Genomic DNA, 26,175 nt, shown 5'->3' with positions numbered 1-26,175 from the left:
TAAAGCGAGGAAAATGGCATTTTTCGGAAGTTCCTGTGCGGTATATAAAGAACAAACTTCCTTCTCAGTTATTATGTAATGTTTGAAGACTCACCTCATGAAAGCAGTTGTTTTTTATTTCTTCCGCGAATCAGGTTTGAAGTTTTCCTGGTGAAGGACATATTTTCGGTTTCCACAAGGAAGTCGCTGAACTAAGCATTCATAAAGAAGATTACCGCAAGCTTCTTTATGCGTCGCTCTCATTAAATGCAGGGAGTCACTTTTAACTAGTTAATAATTTTCTTTTTTACGATGCAATCCAAACGAAACTTTATAGTTAATTTACTGGTGTCCTCGTTTTTCATATTAATGTCAATAACAATGGTTACCATTAAAGCGATGCCTACTTTGCAGGCAACGGAGACGGGCCTTAACACTTTTGAAGACGCCGAATCATCAAACGAAGAGCCAGTTAGTCCATTACCGTACAATTTCCGCTATAATTACGACGACGGATATGGTACAAACCAGCACAGAGAAGAGAACAAAAACTCAGATGGCACAGTGAGGGGAAGTTATGGTTATAGAGACTCCTTAGGGATGTACAGGCATGTCAGTTACATTGCCGACACAACTGGATTCCATGCAGTACTGAGGACAAATGAGCCTGGTGTAGGAAATCGTAATAGTGCTGATGTAGCAGTTGTGGCACTCCAGTCGCCTCCTTTGCTGATTCAACCCAAGACTTGATAAAAGGTTACAATAAGTACTGAGATCTCCCTGATACCATGGTTGTGTTGTAATATTCAAGTACCATGTGTAATAAATGTAATATTTTTCAGCCATGAAACTTTAAGAGGATCACATAAATTATTCTTCTTCTTCCATTTTCATTCATTTCTGTCTCATACTGTGCAAAATTATGATCTTGTGCAGAAACTGTTTCGAAGGCAGAAGTGAGTATACGTATTTAGAACAATTTTTAGGCAAACTATGGTATTTGTGAACGCGGAAATTTTATTTTTTAACGAATTCAGAGATTTTTTCTGGAGGAGTACTTTTTTATAATTTCAATAATTTGACTTTCGTCAGGGTGTTTGCTGTCCCTCATTGATTACAATTAATTATACGGAACAGAAGTGTGTCGAGATGTTTAAAGTATTTACTTACGGAATCAAGTATGTATATTGTATCTTCCCTTTTTCCATTCTAATCCTATTCGCAAAATGTCAGAATAAAGATGTTTGAGCAAATGTACAAAGAATCATTTGTAAATGTTATTTTTTTCAGAAACTTTGATTGGATAATAATGTAAAACCAAGTTAATGAAAATGCTGATATTTTAACTTAAATGTTTTAGAGTGTTGATTGAGATTTTTATGTGTAATGATAATATATTTATTTAATGATTACGATAAAGAATACATTTTTTAAAAATTTGTTGATACTCGTATGCAATTAAAATCAAATACGTTCTATAGTTCTGCAGTATAAATTTGCAAGTCAAATAAAGCACCTTAATATTTCTTTTATTTTAAAATATTTGATCGATAATTCATTACTGAAGCTTTTGAAACATTTGATTTTTTTTAAATCCTATTTAAATTAAAAGAATTTTCTTTTGTTGTTTTCAGTTTTTAAGCACCTCATTAGACATCGTTAAATGAGAAATATAAAGTACAAATGCTGCTGCAGTTTAGAATAATGTAGCACTATAAATGTTATTTTCAGTTTCTAAACATCTTTCATAATGTTTAATAAGAAAGAGCCATTATAAATGTTTTTAACAATATGTTACAAGCTGTTAACGGTAAAATTAATAAAAACACAGCTCGTGAATTATGATCATGTTCTAAAATCCTTAATATAAACAGACGCTGTATTTCAGTTTGGTTTATGTTTCTTTTGTGAGTATGATTTTTATAAAAGAATGTTTGTTAAATTTTTTGCAGTTCTTGATGTACATCTCTTGCGTTGTGTGTTGGTACGTATACGGAATACAATCTTGTTGAAAACTATCACAAAATTAAAAATAAAATAGCGTTCTAAAGTAATATAATTTTCAATTAAATTTTACATCGTTTCGCATAATATTTACAAAACAGAAACATGCCCATATCAATAAAATTTTATATATTTATCGAAGTGAAAAAGAGCAGTAACTATTATAGTGTGATTATAATTTTAATGTTTTATAGTAAATAGGAAAAACATTAGATCATTTATAGATTTTATTACTGTATAATAAACGTCAGTGAAATATATTCATTCTTCAGATTAGATTGCATGTAAAGATTAAGGTCTCGTATTATTAAAACGAAGAAATTAATTCTGAATTGAAATGTTTACAAAAGAGAAGTATAGCTATCACATAACTTAAGCTACGAATATAAAAAGTTATTAAATATGCTCAATAAATGTGGCAAAAATTGTTAATTCATTGATAAATGATGTATATCACTTAATTTTCTTTTATTGTTTTCTTGCATAGCATGTCACTTGTTAAATAATCATCGTTTGAAAAAAGAAAAAAAAAATAGTTACAACTAATTCGATTTACAACTCAACTTTTCTGAATGTTAATTTAACGGTAATTTTTTTGTATATGCTATTCGTATTTAGAATACAGTTGTTTTATAATGCATTTTATATAGCTTCTTTAATTAATCACAAAATTTTCATATAAAGTTCATTCAATAAATAATCGAAACGTTCTTTGAGTGTACGTTACATATATCTTTTTTTGCGAATTTTTTGTTAAAAAATAAAAATCTCAAAGGATTCACCTTTAACGGTCGCCCCAAAGGGTTTGTTAAGGTGTTTTACGCTCTTACTGATCTCTCAGTCTACGAATCTGCTGTTGCATGCACTCCTGCTAAACCATTTCATTTCTGACATTATAGCTTTAATCTTAAAGCTATAGACAGAAAAGAAATCATTTTATTGGCACTTATGCTATATACAATTCAACAGCAAAATTTTAAATGCCGTATACGTTTAGAATTCCCGATGCAGCGTTGAGCGTTGGTCTACAAATTTCTTTTTTTTTTTTTTTTTTTCAGTCTTTAATTAGTTCCACATGTCAATGTTCAGTTTTCTTGCTAAGCTGGTTTTACGAAACTTTATTTTTGTCTTTTTTGTCTTTTTATTATCAACATTTGGCGTGTTTAATTAATTCATTCAATATCACATTCATAGTGCTTACGCTGCATAAAATTCAATACAACAGCAAAATCCCAAGATATTTAAAAATAGCTTTTCTTTAGAAATTCCGATAGATAAACTCGCGTGTCGGAAATGAAAAAAAAATTTCGTACAGTATTGCCACTGCTGGGTTTGAAATGAGTTTGTTAATCAAAATTTCGTTAATGTTTTGCGAAATATATAATCAGACAAATCCCACAAAGACATCCGTTAAGACAAATCCGAAATTCAAAATTCGGCCTTCCAGATGCCTACGTTCGCGTGAAGGACTACGCTATTTAAAATTTGATGGATCTAGGTACCGTTGTTTTTTCACAATTCTAGAAACATGCAGATTTTTCATTATTTAATTTATTTAAATACAATGCAGGGCGATAATAATATTTTATGGCAACAATTTTAAGTGATGCGTCGTTTATAATGATACTAGTCCCATTTCGAGACTAATATCCCATTCGGGACCAAACTTTCTTTTAGGTTAACATTAAAAAAACCTACATGGCAATAAGAAACAAAATAAATATGGAGAATGATGACGAGAAATGTATGGCTGGTTACTAATGAGTATAAGGTTTACAGTATGTTAGCATGATATGAAACTGACTGAAAGGTGATACGGTTATTTCCGTTGTAGCATAATTAGGGAAATCTATTCAGCCGTAAATAAAGACGAATAGAATACACACGTTTTTCAAAACCTCTCCTGAAGAAACTTCTTTCACCTTCTTATAATAATATTATCATTTTAAAAGGAACTGAACATTTTTATTAATTTAAATTTTTTGCTCTTGCTGAATAATTTAAAACTACATTGATTTTATATTTCCTTCTAGGTATTCTTTCTATGTATTTCATTACATGTATTTTTATTCTATAGATAAGCTATTTCATTTTATTCCATGATTCTTACAATTCGAAATACTGGAATTCCATGCAGTGAATCTTGTTTTCACAAAAGTTCAGTTTTGTTTATTTTGACAGGAAAAAAGTTAGGTAATTTAAACTCAACAAAAATTATTTCAACTAATCAGTACAGCGGAGTTTTCAGCTTACTACGTTATTACAGGTTATGTTAGGCTATTTGAATATGGGAAAGAACATGAGAGTTATCTGCCTAAGGTTTCGGATGTCTTCGTGCATGACTTTATAAGGCAAACTGGCTCATATAAACCCCACACATGGAAAAAAACACGGAAATCAATGACACAGCCAGCCTATTTGCTCGGGATCTAGCTTCCAGCATTCAACAGTGTTAATTACGTGACCTATGAAGAAATCTATGTTGTAAAAGATTAGATTCCTTGTAACTTAAACCATTTTTAAAACGATTCTTATAATATCGGTATAATCACTTCTTAAAGTAAAATTAAATAAATTTTATTGCGATATTTTTAAAGTACGTTCTTATATTTTTGAAAGCATTTAAGTAAAATATGTTCGCTCTTCAGCAGTGCCAAGAATCTTTTGTTTCTATTTAAAATTGGCAACACTTCTGCAGAGTTATAAATCATTGCTCCAATGCTATACCATAATCAAAGAATTAACTAGACACCATATGAAGATTATAAAACTCGACAATATATATATGTTACGGTGAAACACCGAAATCTAAAGAATGTCGACTTTCACCGGTGAATGTTAACATTCACATACTCTCTTGGTGTATGTCCGAAATATTTTCCAAATACTCTTATTTCTGACTTACACCGGTCAATGTCGACATTCACCATTAGTACATGGTACATTCACCATGTACTAATGGTGAATGTTGAACATATAACACTATTATATTTTCTTCTCCTTAATTAAGTCGCGAATAAACGAACTTGAGACTTGAAATAAGAACATGAGAACCTAAAACACACAATACATTCAAAATGAGAAAGGAAAATAATAGAAGTTAAAAACTTTCTTAATTATACAGTACGTTCTAAATGAGAAAATAAAATAACAGTAATAAAAACTTACTAAATTATGTGATTCAAATCTTATTTATTGTAACAACTTAAAATATTATGGCACTTTATGACCTCTCTTTTCGATTTTCACCAGAGCATATCTGTGATTGTCGACATACACCGATGAGGGTCCGAATATACAAGAATGTTGTAAAATATTCGGTCTTTCACCGACGTATTTGGTGAATGTTGATATTCTCCGGCGAAAGTCGACATTCTCCAATTTCGGTCTTTCACGGTAACATATATACACTCGAAAGCTTAATTTATTCGAAAGATAATTATGAATTTCAGTTCTATTACCAATACATGACAGAGAAATAAAATATTATATTTAAACATCAAATAAAATTTTAAAAGTTCTTATGATCAAAGGGAAGAGGGGCGGATAAATGTAAAAGTTATTATAATTCATAATGATTTAGGAAAACATTTTAATGGAAAGTCTGGACATTATTACTGCATTTTATACACTATCAAACACCTTGAGCACTAGAACCGTACTTCATAAATTTAAACTTCGCAATTTTAAACACTTTAAATTGATATTTATATTTACAGAGACTTGCAGTCAACTCCGAATTTTTTTTTCATATCCAATCAAGTTAAAAATATTTTTATTGGAACATATTATATCTCAGGTATTAAGTAAATAAATAGAACAAATAAAAAAATGTAATTTTTATCTACACGCTCTTGGGCGAGCTCGATCACTCTTGTAGTAGAATTTTCCCCTCAAAAAAATCAACCACCAAAGCGAGTAGGAAAAATGCACTAGGAACACTGTGAGCACGTATTGTTGTTGTTGCTGCTGCTGTTGTTGTGTTACGATTTATCTCACTTCTCTGACAGTAATATCAGAGCAAACTCAATGAAATTCATTGTGGTAAGGAAGTCAAGACTGTGCATGTCGTTGGCTTTGAGCACCATACAATTGACAGTACGACTTTGCTTAATTCCTCCGCCAGTTTTGATGGAGAGTACCCCGGGAGAACGGATAGGAAGGTGTCATACCCCTCTTCCTCTACCACCAACCTGTCGCCAAGACTTTTGGCTCCCCACATATTTAGAGTGCCCCCATGCCGCACAGAACCTATACATTTACAAATATCCATGCCTTCTCCGAGTTTCGAACTCTGACTCTTCGGTACGGCAGTCAGAGTCACTAACTAATATCAGGTTGCACAGTACTGTGAAAAAGTTTTCTGGCTTATTGAATGGACCTTCCGCCCTTCTTTCCTTGGCACATCATCATTTGGCGAAAAATAGCTACATACGAGCGCAGTGGTAAGAAAAAGGATGGCGGCTATATGTGGCCCCATACGAGCGAAATAGTGAACCATTATGGGGACTCTACGGAGAATTTATACGAGCTAATTGTGGCGATTATATGCTGATATACGAGCACAGAGTAGTATGTATTTTATAAGTTTCACTGCACCACTTTTCCTGTGTAAAGAGAATTTGATGAACTCGTTATTAAAACAAATAATTTACTATTATGATTAAATTTGTAATACACGTTGTAACGGCTGAACGAGTGACTTTCGTTAAAGCTAAAAAGCTGTTGATCTAAAAATTTTACATTTTCAAAGCGGAACATGCAAATTAAATTTCTTATCTTTGTTAGAAACTGCATGCATCACTGGAGTGAGTGTGCTAATTTCTGTACCGATTTTGTTCCATTATCGCCTAAACTCTAAAGTTTAAAAAGGGTAAGTTCCGCGTTGCCACAGTAATTAAAGAGTTAAGTAAATTTGTTTGGCAAGTTCTTTTACCATGAATCAAAATTATAAATATTACATTTTTCTTATTAATTGCTTTGTAACTGTAAAGAAGGAAACTTAATATATTTTCTGCTATGGAACAATACGAGAGGAAATAAAAGAATTATCCACAAATATATTTGAGCCAACAACTGCCTACCGTAAATTCAATGTGCTGTTCTTGTTTCACAGTATAGTTTTCTTGTTTCCAAAGTATGTATTGTGAATAAAATATTTTAAAAAGGTGTCATGTTCTTTGTACATTGAAATAACTAAAAGAGATATTACTTTAGTCAAATTTTATTGCACGAAATGGGCCCACCGGCAGCTCAGCGGTAAATTCGTTGAACACTGGTAGTTCAATCAGGGTTTCAAATCCCAACGAACGGGCTGGCTGAACGGTCGTTTCGTGGTTATACCCATGTGTAATGCGTATACGATCCAGTTTCCCTTGGAAAGTCCATCACAAAGGCATCCCTCCTCTTAGACAAATAGCCCTCGAATGTTTTGCAATATTCAAATAAGTAAACTAACTTAAACTAACCTGTTTTTATTTCAAGTATAGTCTCAATCTTATGAATGGATATTTGACAAATTGGAGATTATAATCAGAACGGATAAAATTATCTTTTTCAAATGAATAAATTTTCAGTCTTATTTCTTTACTTATCTGTTTCGAACGATTTTTTCTTAGAAAATGTAATTTTGCTCCTCTTGGTTATAATCGGTCTATAAAAAGGCTAAAATATTCCTACCCAGGGAAGATATGATAACGTATTTCATTTAATTTTCAACGAAGAATTTAGCATTATTGCGCCAAATGTCAAAATGTGTTTTATATGTTTTTTAAGTTAATTATCAAAATGTACTAATGGGATGTTTATAATAAGAAGTGTATTCTACTTAAGTGAAATCCGCTCAAAGACAAACTTTATTGTTTAAGTAGGAAAACTTAATGCCTAGTCAAACATTATTTTTTAAATTTAGTTTAACATTAACCTTTTTTACAGACTCTAAATTTAATAAGCATCATTCTTATATAATTCTGAGATTCGAAACTATAAAGTAATCTTTTGAGCTTAGTTCACTAAATGCAAAAAATAAAATTTGTTTTATCATTATGCACAAACTCCAAGTTCTCCAAAATTTTTCGGTTTTATCACAGAAGAATTATTAGCTAACTATGATTTTTGCTTAAAAATCATAGTCTTAAAATTCTTAGGTAAAAAGAAAATTAAGCTAGTCTTTTATTTTTCGTTAATTTAGCCATATACTGTTTATGAAAGGACACTATTTTGAAAACATTTTATGTATTCACTAACGATGAGTAGCTGTCGCTGTTAGAGGAAAAATACAGTTGGCCCGTCTAATATTTCATCATTTCGATCAATTTTATATTTTATGGGAACAAAGGTAAGAAGTGCTGTTCCAGAGCTCATGACAGCGACGGAGCATAAGTGATCACGAAATTCCCAGAATGACGTAATTCTAAGTGAATAAGACAGAGTTCAAAAACGATTACCTCCTACAGTGACCCATTTTCAGGCTCACGGTTTTGGCTTTCTTTCATTCCTTTACAGTAATTGTCCAAACACGTAACCTTTTTTTTTTACATATTTCTGCCGCTAGTGATACGATCGTAGAAAATGCATAAAAGGCTGATTTGTGTTTTTATTTAGCATACTAAGTTTTCCTTTGGCGTTGCGTTTCTGCTTGAACAGAGAAAATGCGAAATGTAGTAATTATTTTGGAAGCAGCAAACAAAAATTGTTTGGTCCTTACTAATCGGAATTATGCTCAGGAAATCATTTCATTGAACTAGGGAAAAGAAAGGAAATAAGATATCTATAATATAAAAGGGTTATCCATAATATTAAAATGAGTCGTAGAGATTGTAATCTTCATCAAGTAACATGTATTTCGCAAGATATGCATCATTGAATAAATGCACAAAATGTAATAGAAAGTGATTGACATTTCGCTACTGTTTCGGCTTAAAACGTAAAATCATTGAATTGTAATTTCTCTTACAATTTTCCTTACCTTGATAGCTCATTTTTCTACTTCGAACACGTTTTTCGTTTTGTTTTTTAAATGGAAATTATTTTCTAATATTTCAAAATTTTAGTGCTCGGTAAAAATTCTAATCAATTTATTAGCAAATCAAAAATAAATTTTTAATATATATATAAAATTAATTAATTAAAGACAAAAAGAGCAAATAATTTTGTACCAACCAGTTCTAGTGTAGAATTAGGTGCCCCTTCGATTAGCGACAAATTTTGTTAAATTTTGGCGATGAAACCTCATTTCTGGGTACCATGATAGTTTTAACTTTGTTTTAGCTTCATGATTTTTTTAAATGAAAATATATTGATGTGTACATCGACAAAGTTAAGGAAGTGCGCAATGCCTAGTTTGTACAATTTTCTGATGTTTTTTTAAGTGAAAATAAATCGATGTGTACATGGGCACAGAGTTTGTGCAATTCTTTGACTTTTTATTTTGGTTTTGTGTAGCCGCCATCTTGAAACTGTGCCCTCCTATCGCGGATCTTGGCGTCAAACGAGAAACGCCAAAAAACAAGGAACACCCAGCTGTAAACTTTTACCAACCAACCTATTCAAAGACTTAAAAGAAAATAAATAAATTTCAAATTATTACTATTTTGATTATTTTGTAATTTATAATTAAAAGAGTACGTTTCTGTAAATAGAAAAATGTAAAGCTCAGTAGTTTTAAATTAGAAGAAGTTTTGAAGCAATATAAATAAGTAAAATTAGAAAAAGTAATGCAATTAAAACTTGATTCAGCTTCTTCAATAGGAGGTAGATCAGACTTCAGATGAACCTCATTTCCTAAGAAAATCACCGTGTTTCTGTAAAATTAAAATTAGCTGATGAACCACTTTGAATTTATTTTATTATTGTTGTTCCTCTGATAACTTCGAATGCCTCTACATAGTCGTTTTTCCTTTCAAATTTAATAATACAAAAAAATAAAATTTGCTACAAAAGATACAAATTTAAACGAAATACATTCCTGTTCCTGAAGTTAAGCTGTAATGTTAAAATATACAATTTACTAAACTAAAATTCAAATTTGAACGCAATAATTTACAAAATGACTTACAAAATCGAGCTTTTAAACTCGCGTATTTTATGTTATTAAAATAATTATTGACTCAGACATAATATTTTATTTTTAAGTTTATTTATTGTCTTTCAAGTCTTTGAATGGGTTGGCTAAAAATTATTTGCTGTTTAATTAATTAATTTTTCGTCAGCATTTTGCGCAGAAATAATTTTAAGATCTTTTTATTTAAAAATTTCTGCACTACTATATACATATATGTAATTTCTTCTCAATTTCATTTTAAATGATTTTCTCCTAGTTGAATATATGAGATGGATTTAAATGTTTTACTTTTTAATATTATCAAAGTAGTGGCAGCTATCAGCGCATAATTGGATAAGATCCTTCAACTGTTTTGTATTTATTCTATATATATTAAACTACATTTAAAAAAAAGTAATAAAAATTAAGACATAAAATAATGTGTATATACCTACAAACACACACACACACACACACACACACACACACACACACACACACACACACACACACACACACACACACACACACACACACACACACACACACACACACACACACACACACACACACACACACACACACACACACACACACACACACACACACACACACACACACACACACACACACACACACACACACACACACACACACACACACACACACACACACACACACACACACACACACACACACACACACACACACACACACACACACACACACACACACACACACACACACACACACACACACACACACACACACACACACACACACACACACACACACACACACACACACACACACACACACACACACACACACACACACACACACACACACACACACACACACACACACACACACACACACACACACACACACACACACACACACACACACACACACACACACACACACACACACACACACACACACACACACACACACACACACACACACACACACACACACACACACACACACACACACACACACACACACACACACACACACACACACACACACACACACACACACACACACACACACACACACACACACACACACACACACACACACACACACACACACACACACACACACACACACACACACACACACACACACACACACACACACACACACACACACACACACACACACACACACACACACACACACACACACACACACACACACACACACACACACACACACACACACACACACACACACACACACACACACACACACACACACACACACACACACACACACACACACACACACACACACACACACACACACACACACACACACACACACACACACACACACACACACACACACACACACACACACACACACACACACACACACACACACACACACACACACACACACACACACACACACACACACACACACACACACACACACACACACACACACACACACACACACACACACACACACACACACACACACACACACACACACACACACACACACACACACACACACACACACACACACACACACACACACACACACACACACACACACACACACACACACACACACACACACACACACACACACACACACACACACACACACACACACACACACACACACACACACACACACACACACACACACACACACACACACACACACACACACACACACACACACACACACACACACACACACACACACACACACACACACACACACACACACACACACACACACACACACACACACACACACACACACACACACACACACACACACACACACACACACACACACACACACACACACACACACACACACACACACACACACACACACACACACACACACACACACACACACACACACACACACACACACACACACACACACACACACACACACACACACACACACACACACACACACACACACACACACACACACACACACACACACACACACACACACACACACACACACACACACACACACACACACACACACACACACACACACACACACACACACACACACACACACACACACACACACACACACACACACACACACACACACACACACACACACACACACACACACACACACACACACACACACAGATCGTTAACAACAAAATCACATTAAAATAATCTGTTTAAATGCCTTATGTAGCTGGAAGTTGTGAGGTTTAGAGTTCGAATTCCGTTGCAAATTTTGTATGTTTTCTAATTCCGTAAACCTAATGACTCTTCAAAATCATGAAAAATACTAGGCTGAATTTTTTTAAAAATTTCCATAGACTTTTAGAGGAAGAAATACGTAATAAAACCACATTAGCAAGTGATCCAAGTATGACACTTTAAATCATTTCTAACATGTTATCTTCTTGTGGATACGAAATAAGGAAATACGTAGAAATGATTTATTTTAACTTAATGTTTTAAAACGTTTGCATGAATAACTAAATAAAAAACTACAATAGCTTTCAAAAAGTTGGTTGTTGAAACACAGTTTTAGTTTAAGAAATGGCGTAAAAAAGTTAGGCTTTCAGATTACGATACGAGAACATTTATTTTCTACCAGAGATCATTTTTGGCAGCACTTTTACCTGGGCACCTAGAATTGAAGTTTCAAGAAAAAAGCCGTTCTTTATTGTGAACTAAAAAAAATTATTTTTCTAATTCTACGTCCTACTAGTACACCAGTGTTTAGGTCCCTGAATATTGTTAATTCAACCCTTGTTCGAACCCAGACGAAATGGCCGGCCACAGGATAAGTTTTCATATTTTTTCCTATGTGAAATATGAATGCGAGCCAATTTAAGTTAAAGAATTTCCTAAATATATCTTATCGTATTCAAATAACTTAACCTAAGCAAAAAAATTATACACTGTAATATACGAAGCTGGTATTAAATATTTTAGAACTGTATTGTTGCATGCCTATGGATTTGAAATAGATTGAATGCACACTGAATTGATGATAGCTTGATAAAATTTATTTCACCAAAAGGAGCACTTAACAGTTCTGGAACTTTACACAAAAGTATGCGTACAGCTATTTCCAATATCACAGAGTCCACTCACTGATATCTCAATACTCCAAAATCGCTGTGAACTAACAACTGCTATAACGAAACTGATCCTCTTTGCGGTCTGATATAGTTTTCCCTCGACCACTAAAAAATCTGTAGTACTTGTCGACTTTACTGGAAGGCATGTCAGGGCCAGATACGGTTACAGTTGCATAAAGAGATTAATCACAGTTAGTCAATTACAGTACCCAATTACAGTTATACAGGTGCTGAACAAAATGTCGCCAAATGGTAGCCAAGTTTGGCGACTTTGGGTAATATGTCCCCAAATTTGGCTACAAAAATTATTCGCCAGAACTATGGCCAGCTTGGCAATATCTCCCCAATTTAGCGAGATAGTCATTTACTCCATGTTAAATAGATTTTCCTCTCCATTCTTACTTTTTCGACAAAGCATCACTCTTCAGATTTTCATATTATATATATATATATTTTTCATATTATATATAAAACTCACGAAAACTTATTATTTATGTACAATATTATTTGAACTTTATTCACCGTAGAAAATTTCCGTTTTATGAACTAGAAAGTATTAAATTACCATGCAAAGTATTTTCGAGTTTTAGCTTTCTAAAAATGAGTAGTTGTAATCGTTACTCATATATTTATAGTTTCATAAAAGCTATTCTTTGGAAATTTGTTTCCAAAGACCTAAATGCGTGACTCTTTGTAACAATAAAATAGTAATAAACTATTCCCAAAAATTTTGTTTTTGATACCAAGCAATTTTGTGCAAATGAGAACGGACTTTTTCATTTGATCATTTTCGCTATGAATTACACATTACGCAAAACACATAGAAAAATTAAAATTTCGCTTATTTTTTACTAAAATGCATGACATGACTAAAACTGTCAAAAGCATGAAAGCCTGCCTTTCTGATTTATTATTTAAATGGAACCATGGTCCTATGACCAAAGGTTCAAGAAATATTTCAAACTGCACTCCTTTCGAAACACCCGTACTGTATAAAAACACAAATGCGTTCATTCTATCATAAGATAGAAAATTTTTAAATCATGTATCATTACCATTATTTTAAATAATAGTGGTAAGCTCCGTTTGGTAAGCTTCTCTGTATAATTAACACTAATGTCTACAGTTAGTAGTTAATTAAAAGTTCTATCATTTTAATGTCTTTTACTGGGGGGGCATATTAGAGTGTGCTGTAATTTCTCAGATAACAGAGCTTAGTACAACCTAACAGATCATAATAGTTGGGGGATAGTTTAAGATATTTTTCTTTATCATACCTCTAACGAACATGATATAGATATGAAAGAAACAATTGTTTATTACTAATCATAATTTGAAATTACATGCTAGAACTTTTTCATAAATTTCTAAATTTAATTTTTTCTTCGTTCTCTCTCAGAAATGTTTGCAAGACTTACTTCAGCTCATGGTTTAACGACAGTAAAACTTTACAGATTTAGTATTTAAATACAAAGTACATTATCTTAATTCGGCTCACTTATGGAACTCATTTTTGTGTTTAGATATACGAATATGTACGTTAGATGCGCATTTAGATGAACTTTAGAGGATGTCTTGTCTTGATAATTCTCATTAAATCGTCTTGTGTATGAAATGTATAATTTTGTCTCAATACACAAATTTAAAGAGCAGCTTATTCAGAATTAAACTAAACTTTAGTTGGCCTCTAAATGGATTACGTTATGTTATTTGAATATGGCAAAGCCACGAGGTTATGCCTTCACAGAGTACTTTCTGAGGAAATCTAGTTCGTATTCGCATCACACATATGAGAAAAACCAAGAAACCCAAACATGCAGCGAGCCCATTTAACTGCTTTCGAATTCAAAGTCGATAGAACTACCAATACTCAACGGCCTTAACCACTCAGTCACTTATACGCTGCCTCTGAATGGGACTATGTAGATTTAAAATTCTAAGCGTAATCAGTTAGCTAGCTATCAGCAATTTGATGGTAATCAAGACAAAACATCTTCCAGTGAAACTGCACTGGTTGATTGCTTTATACATAACCATACAGTCACAGCACCCATGTTATTATTCTGCTAAACACCATAAGGTTACAAAAAATAGGTGAGTTTATGCAGTTCAGAAATATGCTTGTTTCAGTAAGTTTTATTATATTCTGACAGGTAATATTTTCTGTTTTATTCTGTGCTTATGGAAGCCTATGTCAAATTATTAGGGAAATAAAATAAATTTTAATATGAAATAAAGGCAGAGGTCCTTCCAATCTGTCTATTAATTATAGCTGTTCAAAATATGTATAAAATTTTATATCACTCTGAAGATTGGCAATGAGATAACTTGCCACGACTGGCATGAAATGAAATAGAAGTAAACTACCGAGTGTTAAAAAAAAGTCTGAAAGGTTTCAGATTTTAATGTTTACTCAGAAAGGTTTAAGATTTTTTACCCTCTCGCTGAGTTCGCAATTTACTAACCTGCTGTTACATTCATTATTACTAACCATTTTTTTGTCTTTTTCGCTTATTCAGAATCATTTTCTTTGCACTTACACCATTATTAAATTACAACAATTTTAGAAGCAGTATAGCAGTTAGAAATTTCGATGCAGCATTAAGTATTAGCATACATTGTTTTTTTTTTTTCAGTCATTTCTCTGTTCATCATATCAATGTTCAGTTTTCTTACTAAGATGGCTATACAAAACTTTTATTTGTCTTTTTATTATTAACGTTTTGTACGTTTACTTTATTTATTTAATATCACGTTCTTGGCTCATACGCCACATAAAATTCTATTCAACATCAAATCACAAAATATTTAAAGGCAGCAGATATGTTGTTTATATTCTATAGTATTTATAATATAAACAGTAAAATTTATCCTATTCTAAGAAAACTAGAATTTCCGCAGACTAGTGCATGTAAATAGAAATATTTTTTCGCTACCATGTTGCCACTGCTTGCGTTAAAATTGGTGAGTTTGTTAATCAAAAATTCGTTAAAGTTTTACGAAATAGATAATAAAACAAATTCCAAATTCAAAATCCAGGCTTCCTAGTGCCCGTATTTAGGTGGAGGACCTCCTATTCAAACTTTGGTGGCTCTAGGTACCGTTGTGTTTTTACAATGCAAAAAACATGCACACATTCATGCATATTCTTCATTCTTTCATTTCTTTAAATATAATACAGGACGATAATGTTTGGTGGCAACGATATGAAAAGAGATACGCCATTTATAGTGATTCAAAGCAACGTGTCGTTTCGAAACTAATATGCCATTCGAGATTAACGTCCCTTTTGGACTAAAAAAACCTTGTCAAGTGTAAAAGAAACTTTCTTCAAATGAATAAAAATGCAATAATTCCGAAAACTCTAAAACCTCTTTTATTTTCATCATTTCATTGAAAAGACTGTCTTAACAATGAAGAAATAAAAATGTCGAGTCTTTGCTCAGCTTGAAACAGCCTCTATTCAAGTGAAACCAATTATAAAAATAGCGCGAGGGACGTTCTGTCTATTATGCGATTTATCAACTTCTGAACGAAACTCCTAATAATGTATAGAAGGCTTATTCCCTTTCTGTTGAATAAATATCTAAAACCCTCGTCCAAATATAGAACTGCCTGAAGTCATTTTCTCGAAACATGATGTGACTGCAGAATCATGTCAACTTGAGCTACACTTTTCCTCCATTTAGTCCATTTCGTTCGGTTGTAGCTGCTCGTGAGGACTTCGGCACATTTTCTGCTAGGAAAGTGGAACTTTAGTCTGGACTGTCAATTTATGGCCGGTTTATGCAGATGATGCTTATGACCCGTCGCTCAATGCATGAGACTCTTTGGCGGGAAAACAAAGTGTTGTAAATCTAAATAAAGACTACTTCCTCTTACGTGACCCAGTAAAGTGACGTTTGGGATTCCCGGAGTAATATTCATACGTTTTTACAAATGGGAATTTTTTAGTTGGGTATGTTTATTTTGAAATCGGATTCCTACTTGTTTTAAATGAAAACATTTGAAGACTATGCATAAAACATGGTAAATCTCTATCAATCTGAGCTTCCAAACTATTCTTTAAATTAAAAATTTACTACAGTAGTCTTAAAAATCCTGTATGTTGGTAATCTCTTAATAATTGGTAAAACAAAATAAAAAATGCGAAGTTTGAGTAATCTGCTTCATTTCATAGTAAAGCCCTCTCATGATTTAAATAAAGTTAGAATCATGCAACACTCGTTATACAATCAAAACTCTTTTAATCATTACCTAAATAAATACATCATTCATGTATTACATCTTCTCCAGAATTTATCAGTACTCTGGTTATTCATATGTATAACAATGCTATTACATCATTTTGAGATTACAATTTTATTCTAATATCATATTCTTTTCTGCCATCAGTATATATTTTTCAAAATTTATTTACTAGAGAGGTTTTGAGAAGCAACGAGACACTACTATAAAATGAATTCTTTTAACTTCTTTCTCGCACGATATTTAGTTAATAAATCAAGCAACTCTACTTTGAAGTTTTCATTTAAAAAAAATTCTAGAAGCGTTGTAGGTTTTTGTAATACCTCATTGCTCAGCATTCAAAACATCTGTTTTTAGCCTCAAAGGATCCTTAGTCACGAACTGGATATTAGTCTCGAAACGACATTTTGCTTTGAATCACTACAAACGGCATATCACTTTTTAAATTATTGCCACCCAATTTTATCGGTCTGCATAATATTTAAAGAAATTAAATAATGAAGAATCTGCAAGAATATCTAAAACCCTCGTCCTAAACTGGCATGTTTCTCGGATTGTATAAACAAAAGGGAGCTACAGCCATGGAATTTTGAATAACATAGTCCTCCAACTTAACATGGGTTCGAATTTATCTTATTATAGAATTCATATTTGTAAAACTTTAACAAACTGGATGATTTCAAAGCGAGCAGTGGCAACACTGTGCGAAAAAATGCATTTTTATCTACAGCGCACGAGACTATCTATTGGAAATTTTAAAGATATGCTGCTTTTAAATATTTTGTGATTTTGCAGTTGAATCGAATTTTATGTGGCGTAAGCGCTGTGAACGTAATATTTAATAAATAAAGTAAATGCACAAAAGTTAATAATAAAGGACAAAAAAAGATTTGTAAAGCTATCTTGTTAAGGAAACGGAACATTGATATGATAAACTGAGAAAAGCAGAAAAATATATGCCAAAACTTTTTTAACGCTGCATCGGGAATTTTAAACGTAGACCAAGTTGCTGCTTTTAATATTTTTGTGATTTTTCTGTTGAATTGTGTAGGGCCTAAGTGTGAAGAAAATGATGCTTGATAATAAAGCTTAAAAAAATTTAATAGGAGTGAATGTAACAGCAGACTAGTTGACTGCGAGCTCAGCGGCAGCGTAAAATCCTTAACACTTTTGGGCGACCGTTAAAATCTGAAGCATTTCAGGATTTTTTTACTATTTTATATTAAAACTATTATCAGATAAATGCTTTTTATTAGCTCCCTTTATCATCTGCAGTGTTGTATAAATCTGTTAAGTGGATTAAACCATTTAACTAAACCACTCTTAATTCTCTACAGAATCTGATTGCCTTGAATAGACATTACAGTTAAGAGACACATTTAAAGAAAAGATAAATCGGTAGAGGCTAACTGCTTGTTATATAACAAGAAACTAATGATTTTTTTTTCAAAGTGCTTAATATTTATACATACGTTTTATTAATTACAGTAATAGCGAAATTATTTCTGAAAATCACCAGTTAGTACGACCTGGACGTTTTTGAATTGGGTAAATTGGAGATATTAATAAATAATTAAAGATAAAGATATAAGGAAGGATAGTACGGATTTTTAAGTTATTCGATTTTTAAGCTATTCATAATTTCTTACTTGTGGTATGTCATTTCAGACTGATCTTATGCTATGTTAAATGGCTGGACTGAGAACTTCTAATTATCAGACCTCGTAGATTTTAAGCATTGTGATTGGTGATAATTGCTCTAGTAATATGACACAGCGCGAAAAGTGGAAAGAATTAGGTACGTATATAATTCTAGCTACTAGAGTCGATTTAATTTAAGGCTACTTTTTCTGAAGGTATGCACATTCTAAAGACCTACTTCATATACTAATCCTGCAGCTAAACATAAAATTGATTTTCAAACGAAACCAGATAGAGATCTAGCATATTGCACGTTAAACTATAACAATTAGACAATCTCCTTAATAGCCCACCATTGGCCAAGCGGTAAAGTAGCTGAACATTGGGAGGTCGGTCCAGATACGAGATCCTGCGAACGGGCTAGCTGCATGTGCGTTTTTCACATATGTAACCGTGTGTACAAGTTAATTTCCCTTGGAAAGTCCTCCACGAAGTATTCCTTCTTTAAGCAGCTAGTCCTTGCCAAATTAAAAAAAAAATTAAATCAAACAAACGATCTCATTAGTTAGGGATACCTACTGAAATTCAAAATTGCGAAAAGCTTAATTGTTATTTCTCAAAACAAAATTTTTGAATAAAAAACAACTAAAGAATAAATTTTAAACCTTATGCTTGAGATAAGCCACGAAAAAAATGTACAGAAGTATGCAAATAAAAATTTTAAAAAAATTAAGAAAGTATTTAGAAAGTTTCAATTAATGTGCGAAAACATAGTAATAAAACTGAAATGAATTAGAATTAAATTAAGTTTCAGAACTATTTAATATACTACATATATGTGCAGCAAAGTAATAGTTTTAATTCGTAAATATTAAATTTTTTTATCCAAATTAAACCATCAATTTCTTTTTATACCAAAAGCACTATATTTGGGTAGCTTTTAAATTTCAACTGCGAGTAGTTCTTTAATTGCTTGCGTCTATGTGTCTGCAACAATGTTATAATATACTTCATCATGATGCTCACAGTTACATAGTAGTCAAAAATAGATTTCTGTCAAGAAATATTGAACGAAAACCATTTAATAACCAATTGTAGAAAAAAGAAAGTGTATCTTTCTGCCAATAAATTCTTCCTGACTTAAAATTGCCAACATAACTATAATGGTTCCATTCTGCTCTAAAATGTACAGTCTTCATGTCCGAAATTCTCTGAAATAATAATAGAGAATTCAATGTTTAGATTTATGTTATATATATAAATATAGAATAAAATCTGAACGATATTTATCTAATAAATATTGCTAATATGGCAAGAAATGCTGAGAAATTAATGAATTAAAATACAGACAAACATAGAATGAACATTGAACAAATATGGCTAATGTCTAATAGGAAGGCACAAATTGAAAATAATTGAATCAAAAGCTTGGGAAATAAAATTAAAATTAAATGAAAACTAATACAAAAATAAACCTATAGACGGAATTGAGTAAAATATAATTTACATTAAAATTACTTTGATTTAATTTTTGCAGTATCCTTTAATTATGATAATGAAATTGATTTCAATAAATTTTATATAAGATAAATTAAAATATTCTAAAACCTAAATACATTAAAACAGTAAAAATTAATCTTTATTTTAGCTTTAGTGCAATTCTCTTTGCATTTTAAGGAAATGTGATAGAGGTCTGTTTTTTAGAACAGTGTTGAGAACGAAAGATATGAGCCAGATTTTTTTCATATTGCATGGAGATTTCTGTAAAATTAAATCCAGTCTAAAGTAGAGTTTTGCCCAGTTTTTAAATTCTGTTTGGCATGCGTTTGTTACCTCTGTTATATTAAGTACTCTGTTATTTACCTCTGTTATATTATGTAAGTGTATATAAGGGGATGCATGAGGATTGATAAATTACACTTAGACGCACTATTATAAAATAGGTGAAAGCGACAAAAAATTTGAAATGTGTAGTTTCCTAGGAAATTCCAAAAGGAAAGTGAACAATCCTTGAATATTTTATCGCTTTATTCATAAGCCATTTCTGTTCTCCTTCGTGGAAATGCATATTTCAGCTTCCTCACAAAAAATTTATGGCTATTACCTTGGTCTCGTTAACATAAACACAACGAAAAGACCTCAATCTAAATACAGGAAACATCCTTGGTAGCGGTTCAGCGGATTTAAAGTACAAAAGACTGACGCACGTGGATAGTTACTGTTATTTCACAGTGCTTTGGTCTTGAGAGCGACTTGAAGCTCATCTATGTGGAAAAAATCGCAACATTTTTTGTGGTCAGACATCACGCTTTTATGGTTGTATAAAAGGTGAACTGTTATTCTTACTCTGTGTCAGTGGAGCAATTGATATGGTGAGGGCAGAACAAGTTCTTACTAGTCGTTTGTGGCACATTATGTCTTGGCAAATTGCATTTTTCTTGGTGTTCTATTCAGCAGCCTTTTCTAATGCCCAAGATATAGCTCTGAAAGTTTTACAAGGAGATAATACTTCAAAAGCTGAACTTAACACTGAAAATAAAGAGCAACTACATTTACCATCTCAGTCTGATCTGTGGTTATTTACGAGAGATGATCCTGTACCAGTGTATTTGAATCGACATTGGCCTGCTGAAAATCATACGACTGGAATTCGAATTATTGAAGCATTAGAGACTGCTGATAAACATGAATTTCAAGTTACCAACTTTCCTACTCCTAGGAGTTCGAATGGGTCAAGCCAGAATCCCGGTGAATTGGCTTACGACAAAATACTGGCCGAGGCTGCACATAGATCTCAACCTGGAAATTTGTACTTCAGGCCAAATGCAGAAGCTATTCTTGTTGAGCTTCCGAGAGAAGTGACAGCAGGTGTGTGGGAGAAACCTAGACCACGGCTTATGGAGCAGTTATCTGCAAGTAGAAGAAAGATTATCGCTGTAAAGCCAACCCCGATTAATTTGGATAAGCTTCAATTTAGCAGTCAGACTGTTGAATCAGTAGCAGCTATATTGCCAACACAGAATGTTTCATCTCGTCTTCCAATCCCTGAGTCTGATGGAATCGGAAGATCGAAGATAACAGGACTGAGTACTGAAGTGCCCCATCAAGACTTCCGTTCTTCCAAACAGGTAGCTGAAAATGTGAAAAATATTTCTAGTGATAATATAAGTGTATTACAACCAAATGAACCGGATGTTTCGTTTTCAAATGTAGGTCCAGCTACATGTAATATTCCAGAAATATTTCAAGTAAATGGGGATGGAATAATTTATGAAATTTCTTTAGATGATCTTCCACCAACTAGCACCCATGTAGAGGAAGTGGGAGAAATTTTAACAAGAGAGGATATAGAAATCATCGAGAAACTAGGAATTTTATCTTCTTTGAATTTAGAATCAGCTTTACCAAATAATATCACAGATTTCGGACAGGTTGAAATTTCTCAGAAAGACGCTGAAAGTGAGCCTGCAATTATACATAATAATGGCCAAAATTATAGACTAATTCACGAAGGCGGTAATGGTGTAACTATCAATGAGGTAGTATTAATTGATGTTCCACAGTTTACACCTTCAGAGTATCATGGTAATATACCAGCTGTTGTAGGAAACAAAGAACGATTGAGACCTTTACCTTATGTTTTATCCGAAGCAGATGCACTGCAAAGCATCAGTTCTAATAAAACTGATGTAAAACGTCAAGAAAATAGTTCAGCATATTTTACAGATTTAGAAATTATTGAAATACTTCAGCTTTTAAATCTAAGCTCAGCACAAAATTCTAACATAACTGCCATTACCCAAATCGCTGTTGGTAATAAAACTGAAACACATGATAGTTCAGGAAAATCAGCTTCAAATTTAAATAAAAGAAAGTCGTCTATTGAAAGTACTTCTGTTAATGTAGATAAAAGTAGTAATAAAGCATTATCTGAAAAACAGCTTCAATCAAAATTCTCTACAGCAGCATCAGTAAAAGATCCATATTTGTCTAATGTAAATAGCCACATGAGTACGCCATCAAAATTAGTAAGTTCAGGAATTATTCAGCCGAGATTACTTGATAGATTAGATACCAATTACGAAGCGATTGAAAACGAAGTTCTTGAGTTGATCTCCAAAAAACTGTACCCTATTTCCGAGAATAAGATAGAAGTTCTGAGAAAGCTGAAGATTCATCCTAAGCCTTACCACTTTGATTTCAAACAACTTGATGGAAATGGAACATTACAACATAGAAATGAAAATTCCAACTCCGCTGGAGTGATTAATGGCAGTTATGGTTATAGAGATGCCATGGGAATTTACAGAAATGTCAGTTATGTTGCTGATAAAAGTGGATTTCATGCTGTGGTAAAAACAAATGAGCCGGGCACTATCACTCATAACAGCGCAGACGTCGTCGTTTTGTCTGAAATTCCCCCACGACCAGTTATAATCCAAATGTTGAAATACGCGAAAGAGGTGAAAAACAATTCATCTTCAAAAAGTGTATAAGCAAAGTATTTTACTGAGCATTTCAGAAAATGCTATGTGAATGTTATGAATGCTATGTGGATGAAACCGCCATATGAATTGCTGCCAAATTTGAATTCATTTAAAAGGAAACTAATTTTAAATTTAAAGTTTATATCAGAAATGCTACAGAATTTTTCTTGTATATTATATCTAGTATCTACAGAAGTTTATATTCAATTGTTAGTGAAACATAATTTCTTCCAATCTCATGATGTAACAATATATTTAAATTTCAAAGGAAACTTTAAGAAAGTATTGTTTAACCCTTGTACTGAAAACTATTTATCGTATTATTAAGTGCATAGTGTGTAAGATACGATTTAGTTTGTTTAGAATGATACCGAAATAAGTGTAGATTTGAATTAAATTTCGTTTTGAGTCAAAATTGAAAAATTAGTTCAGTTTTTTAAATTTTTCGATCGAAATTTTCTGTATTATGCTAAATAATGTATTTCAATGTGTTAGAAACATATTTATCATTGCAAGTATGCATAAAATTATATAAACATATATTCAGATACATGTTAATCGAGCTACAGATTGCCTTCAAGCCAATCCAGATTAATGAACACATCACACTTTAATTTCCATTTTGAATATCTTACCCTCAGTGAGCAAACATAAAATTAGCATCTGTAACATATAATATTCAGCTGAATATTCAAAATCTCTGTAGTATATCTTAACCTACTATTAAACTGTTTGTTCGAAAGCAAGTAACATTCATGACTAAATTTAATGATATTTTCTGTGGAACTTCGATACTGGTAACATATAATATAATTAATTAAAGAAGTTCTATATATAGGTATTTGTCAAGGAACTGTTTAAAAGATATTTTATTTAATATACATGCAGTGCGAAATTCAAATTACCAAGATTTTTATAGTTCCATACTACCTCTTAAAATTAATTCAAATATAAATTCATTTTAAAGTGCTCAATTATTAGAAGCTTTAAATTTAAATATTTCTAGACACAAATTTAATAATGAATTTAATTTTAAAGTAATGATATATATATATAAATCTAAGTTGTAAATTTCGCTCTTTAAATATCCAACTAAATGAAATGAAATATCTTTTAAGTACTTTAAGTGAAACGCTCCCTAAGCGTTTAAGGATTAAAATTTATAAAAGAAATATGTAGTCTTAATCTTTCGAATAGCAAAGTATATGTTTGAACGATATGCTAAGTTTGAACGTTGTAAAAATTATATATTTTTATTATTTCTTTTATCTATCGTATTGCATCATTCCTTCGAGTCCTTAGAAATGTAACTATTTTTAAGTTTTCTAATGATAAAAACACATATTATATATTGTGGATTGTTCTTTATACAATATCTTTGACAAAGATGGAAAACTGTATTGGTTATCAAAACATATAAAGGTAATTTTTCGTGCTTTTTTAAATATCTAAATGTTATGGAAAATAGTATTGTTGACCACATTTTATCCTAATCTATGTTATGAGAGAAAATTTTAATCTGGCTTTACATAATTTGCTTTAGTTGGTTTTATCAATTTTAATCGAACTCTTCTATGCAGAAGGAGCGCGTATATAGTATCATTATTGTGTATTTGATACTTCGTATTTCAACACGTGTATATAAGTTAAGAATGAAGAAAACAAAGAACTTTTATTTTGGTAATTCAGAAAACATTTGTGTTAATATATACTACTTTAATGCTAAAACTGTTTGACTGATTAGTAATGGGGAATTTTAGACTCCAAATAGAAATAAATTTCCTCAAATTGCCATAATATATGTAAAGAAATCAGTATTAGAAACTAAAGAAGTATATTATTCTTCCTTAACTATCTATAAACTGCTAACAACGTAATATATGCGTAATGTCTTTGACGCGTTATGTCTCAATCGTTCTTTGTTTCCTACAACAGCTGGTATATTAATACGCGTTATGTTGTCCATTATGTTTGCATTCATTATCTTGGTTTGAACCAATAATGGCATTACATTCTTAACGTACTTTCTCTTTCTGCGTTTAACAGTTTGTATTACATAAATAATCATTACTCAAGAGTGTAATTGGAAATACGGATATGCACTTTTAAAAGAAATTGCAAAGTTACTTTCTAAAAATATTTAATGCGACACTAAAAAACTTGAAAATCTTAGTTAAGAAAATGATATTAAACTTTAATATCTTAATGTTTTACATGATATTATTTGATTTTTAAATTAATCGAAATGAAAGAAATCAGGTGATGCAATATGAATTACACGCATTTTGCAATCTACATAACATTAAACTCTATACTGATCATAAAAGCTGAAACAGTACAAACGAATAATAAAATACATGGACGATTTTATTTTATCATGAGTAAAACAGATTACTGTACTTCCGTGTTCATAATGTTTTGCTCGTTATTATGTATTTAGTGTTGAAGCATTAAAATTCCGTGTTTAAAATTATTTCTTCATTCCAAAGCCGTTGCTTCATTAATCAAACTAAAATATATTTGAAAATTCGTTAAACATGGTAAAACTCCAAATTTGACAAATAAACAAATATTTGACTTTAAAATGTTATTTTGTATTTTTGAAGTAAATTTTCTTTTGTGTTCAAATAATAAAATTATTTCTCTGACTATACAGGTAAATGAAATTA

At 32.0% G+C, this 26,175-nt stretch overlaps 3 protein-coding genes across 5 annotated transcripts in view; all 3 read left to right on the top strand.

Moving 5' to 3' along the window:
* LOC118190582 (sodium-dependent proline transporter-like) overlaps positions 1-26,175 on the top strand; it is a 258,842-nt gene that overhangs the window by 150,721 nt on the left and 81,946 nt on the right. The window lies entirely within an intron of this gene.
* On the top strand, positions 87-9,378 carry LOC146997211 (cuticle protein 10.9-like). The gene has a single exon (XM_085816993.1). It carries the CDS (start codon positions 292-294, stop codon positions 727-729), a length of 438 nt encoding a protein of 145 aa, XP_085673119.1. The 5' UTR covers positions 87-291; the 3' UTR covers positions 730-9,378.
* On the top strand, positions 21,267-26,050 carry LOC146997210 (uncharacterized). Its single transcript, XM_085816990.1, has one exon. It carries the CDS (start codon positions 21,389-21,391, stop codon positions 23,513-23,515), a length of 2,127 nt encoding a protein of 708 aa, XP_085673116.1. The 5' UTR covers positions 21,267-21,388; the 3' UTR covers positions 23,516-26,050.

The sequence above is a fragment of the Stegodyphus dumicola genome, chromosome 5, assembly GCF_044657685.1.
Source record: "Stegodyphus dumicola isolate Sdum_Otavi_A_Nest chromosome 5, ASM4465768v1".
NCBI lineage: Eukaryota > Metazoa > Arthropoda > Arachnida > Araneae > Eresidae > Stegodyphus > Stegodyphus dumicola.
The sequence above is the reverse complement of the archived record's forward strand: the minus strand, read 5'-3'. Positions and strand labels throughout refer to the sequence as shown.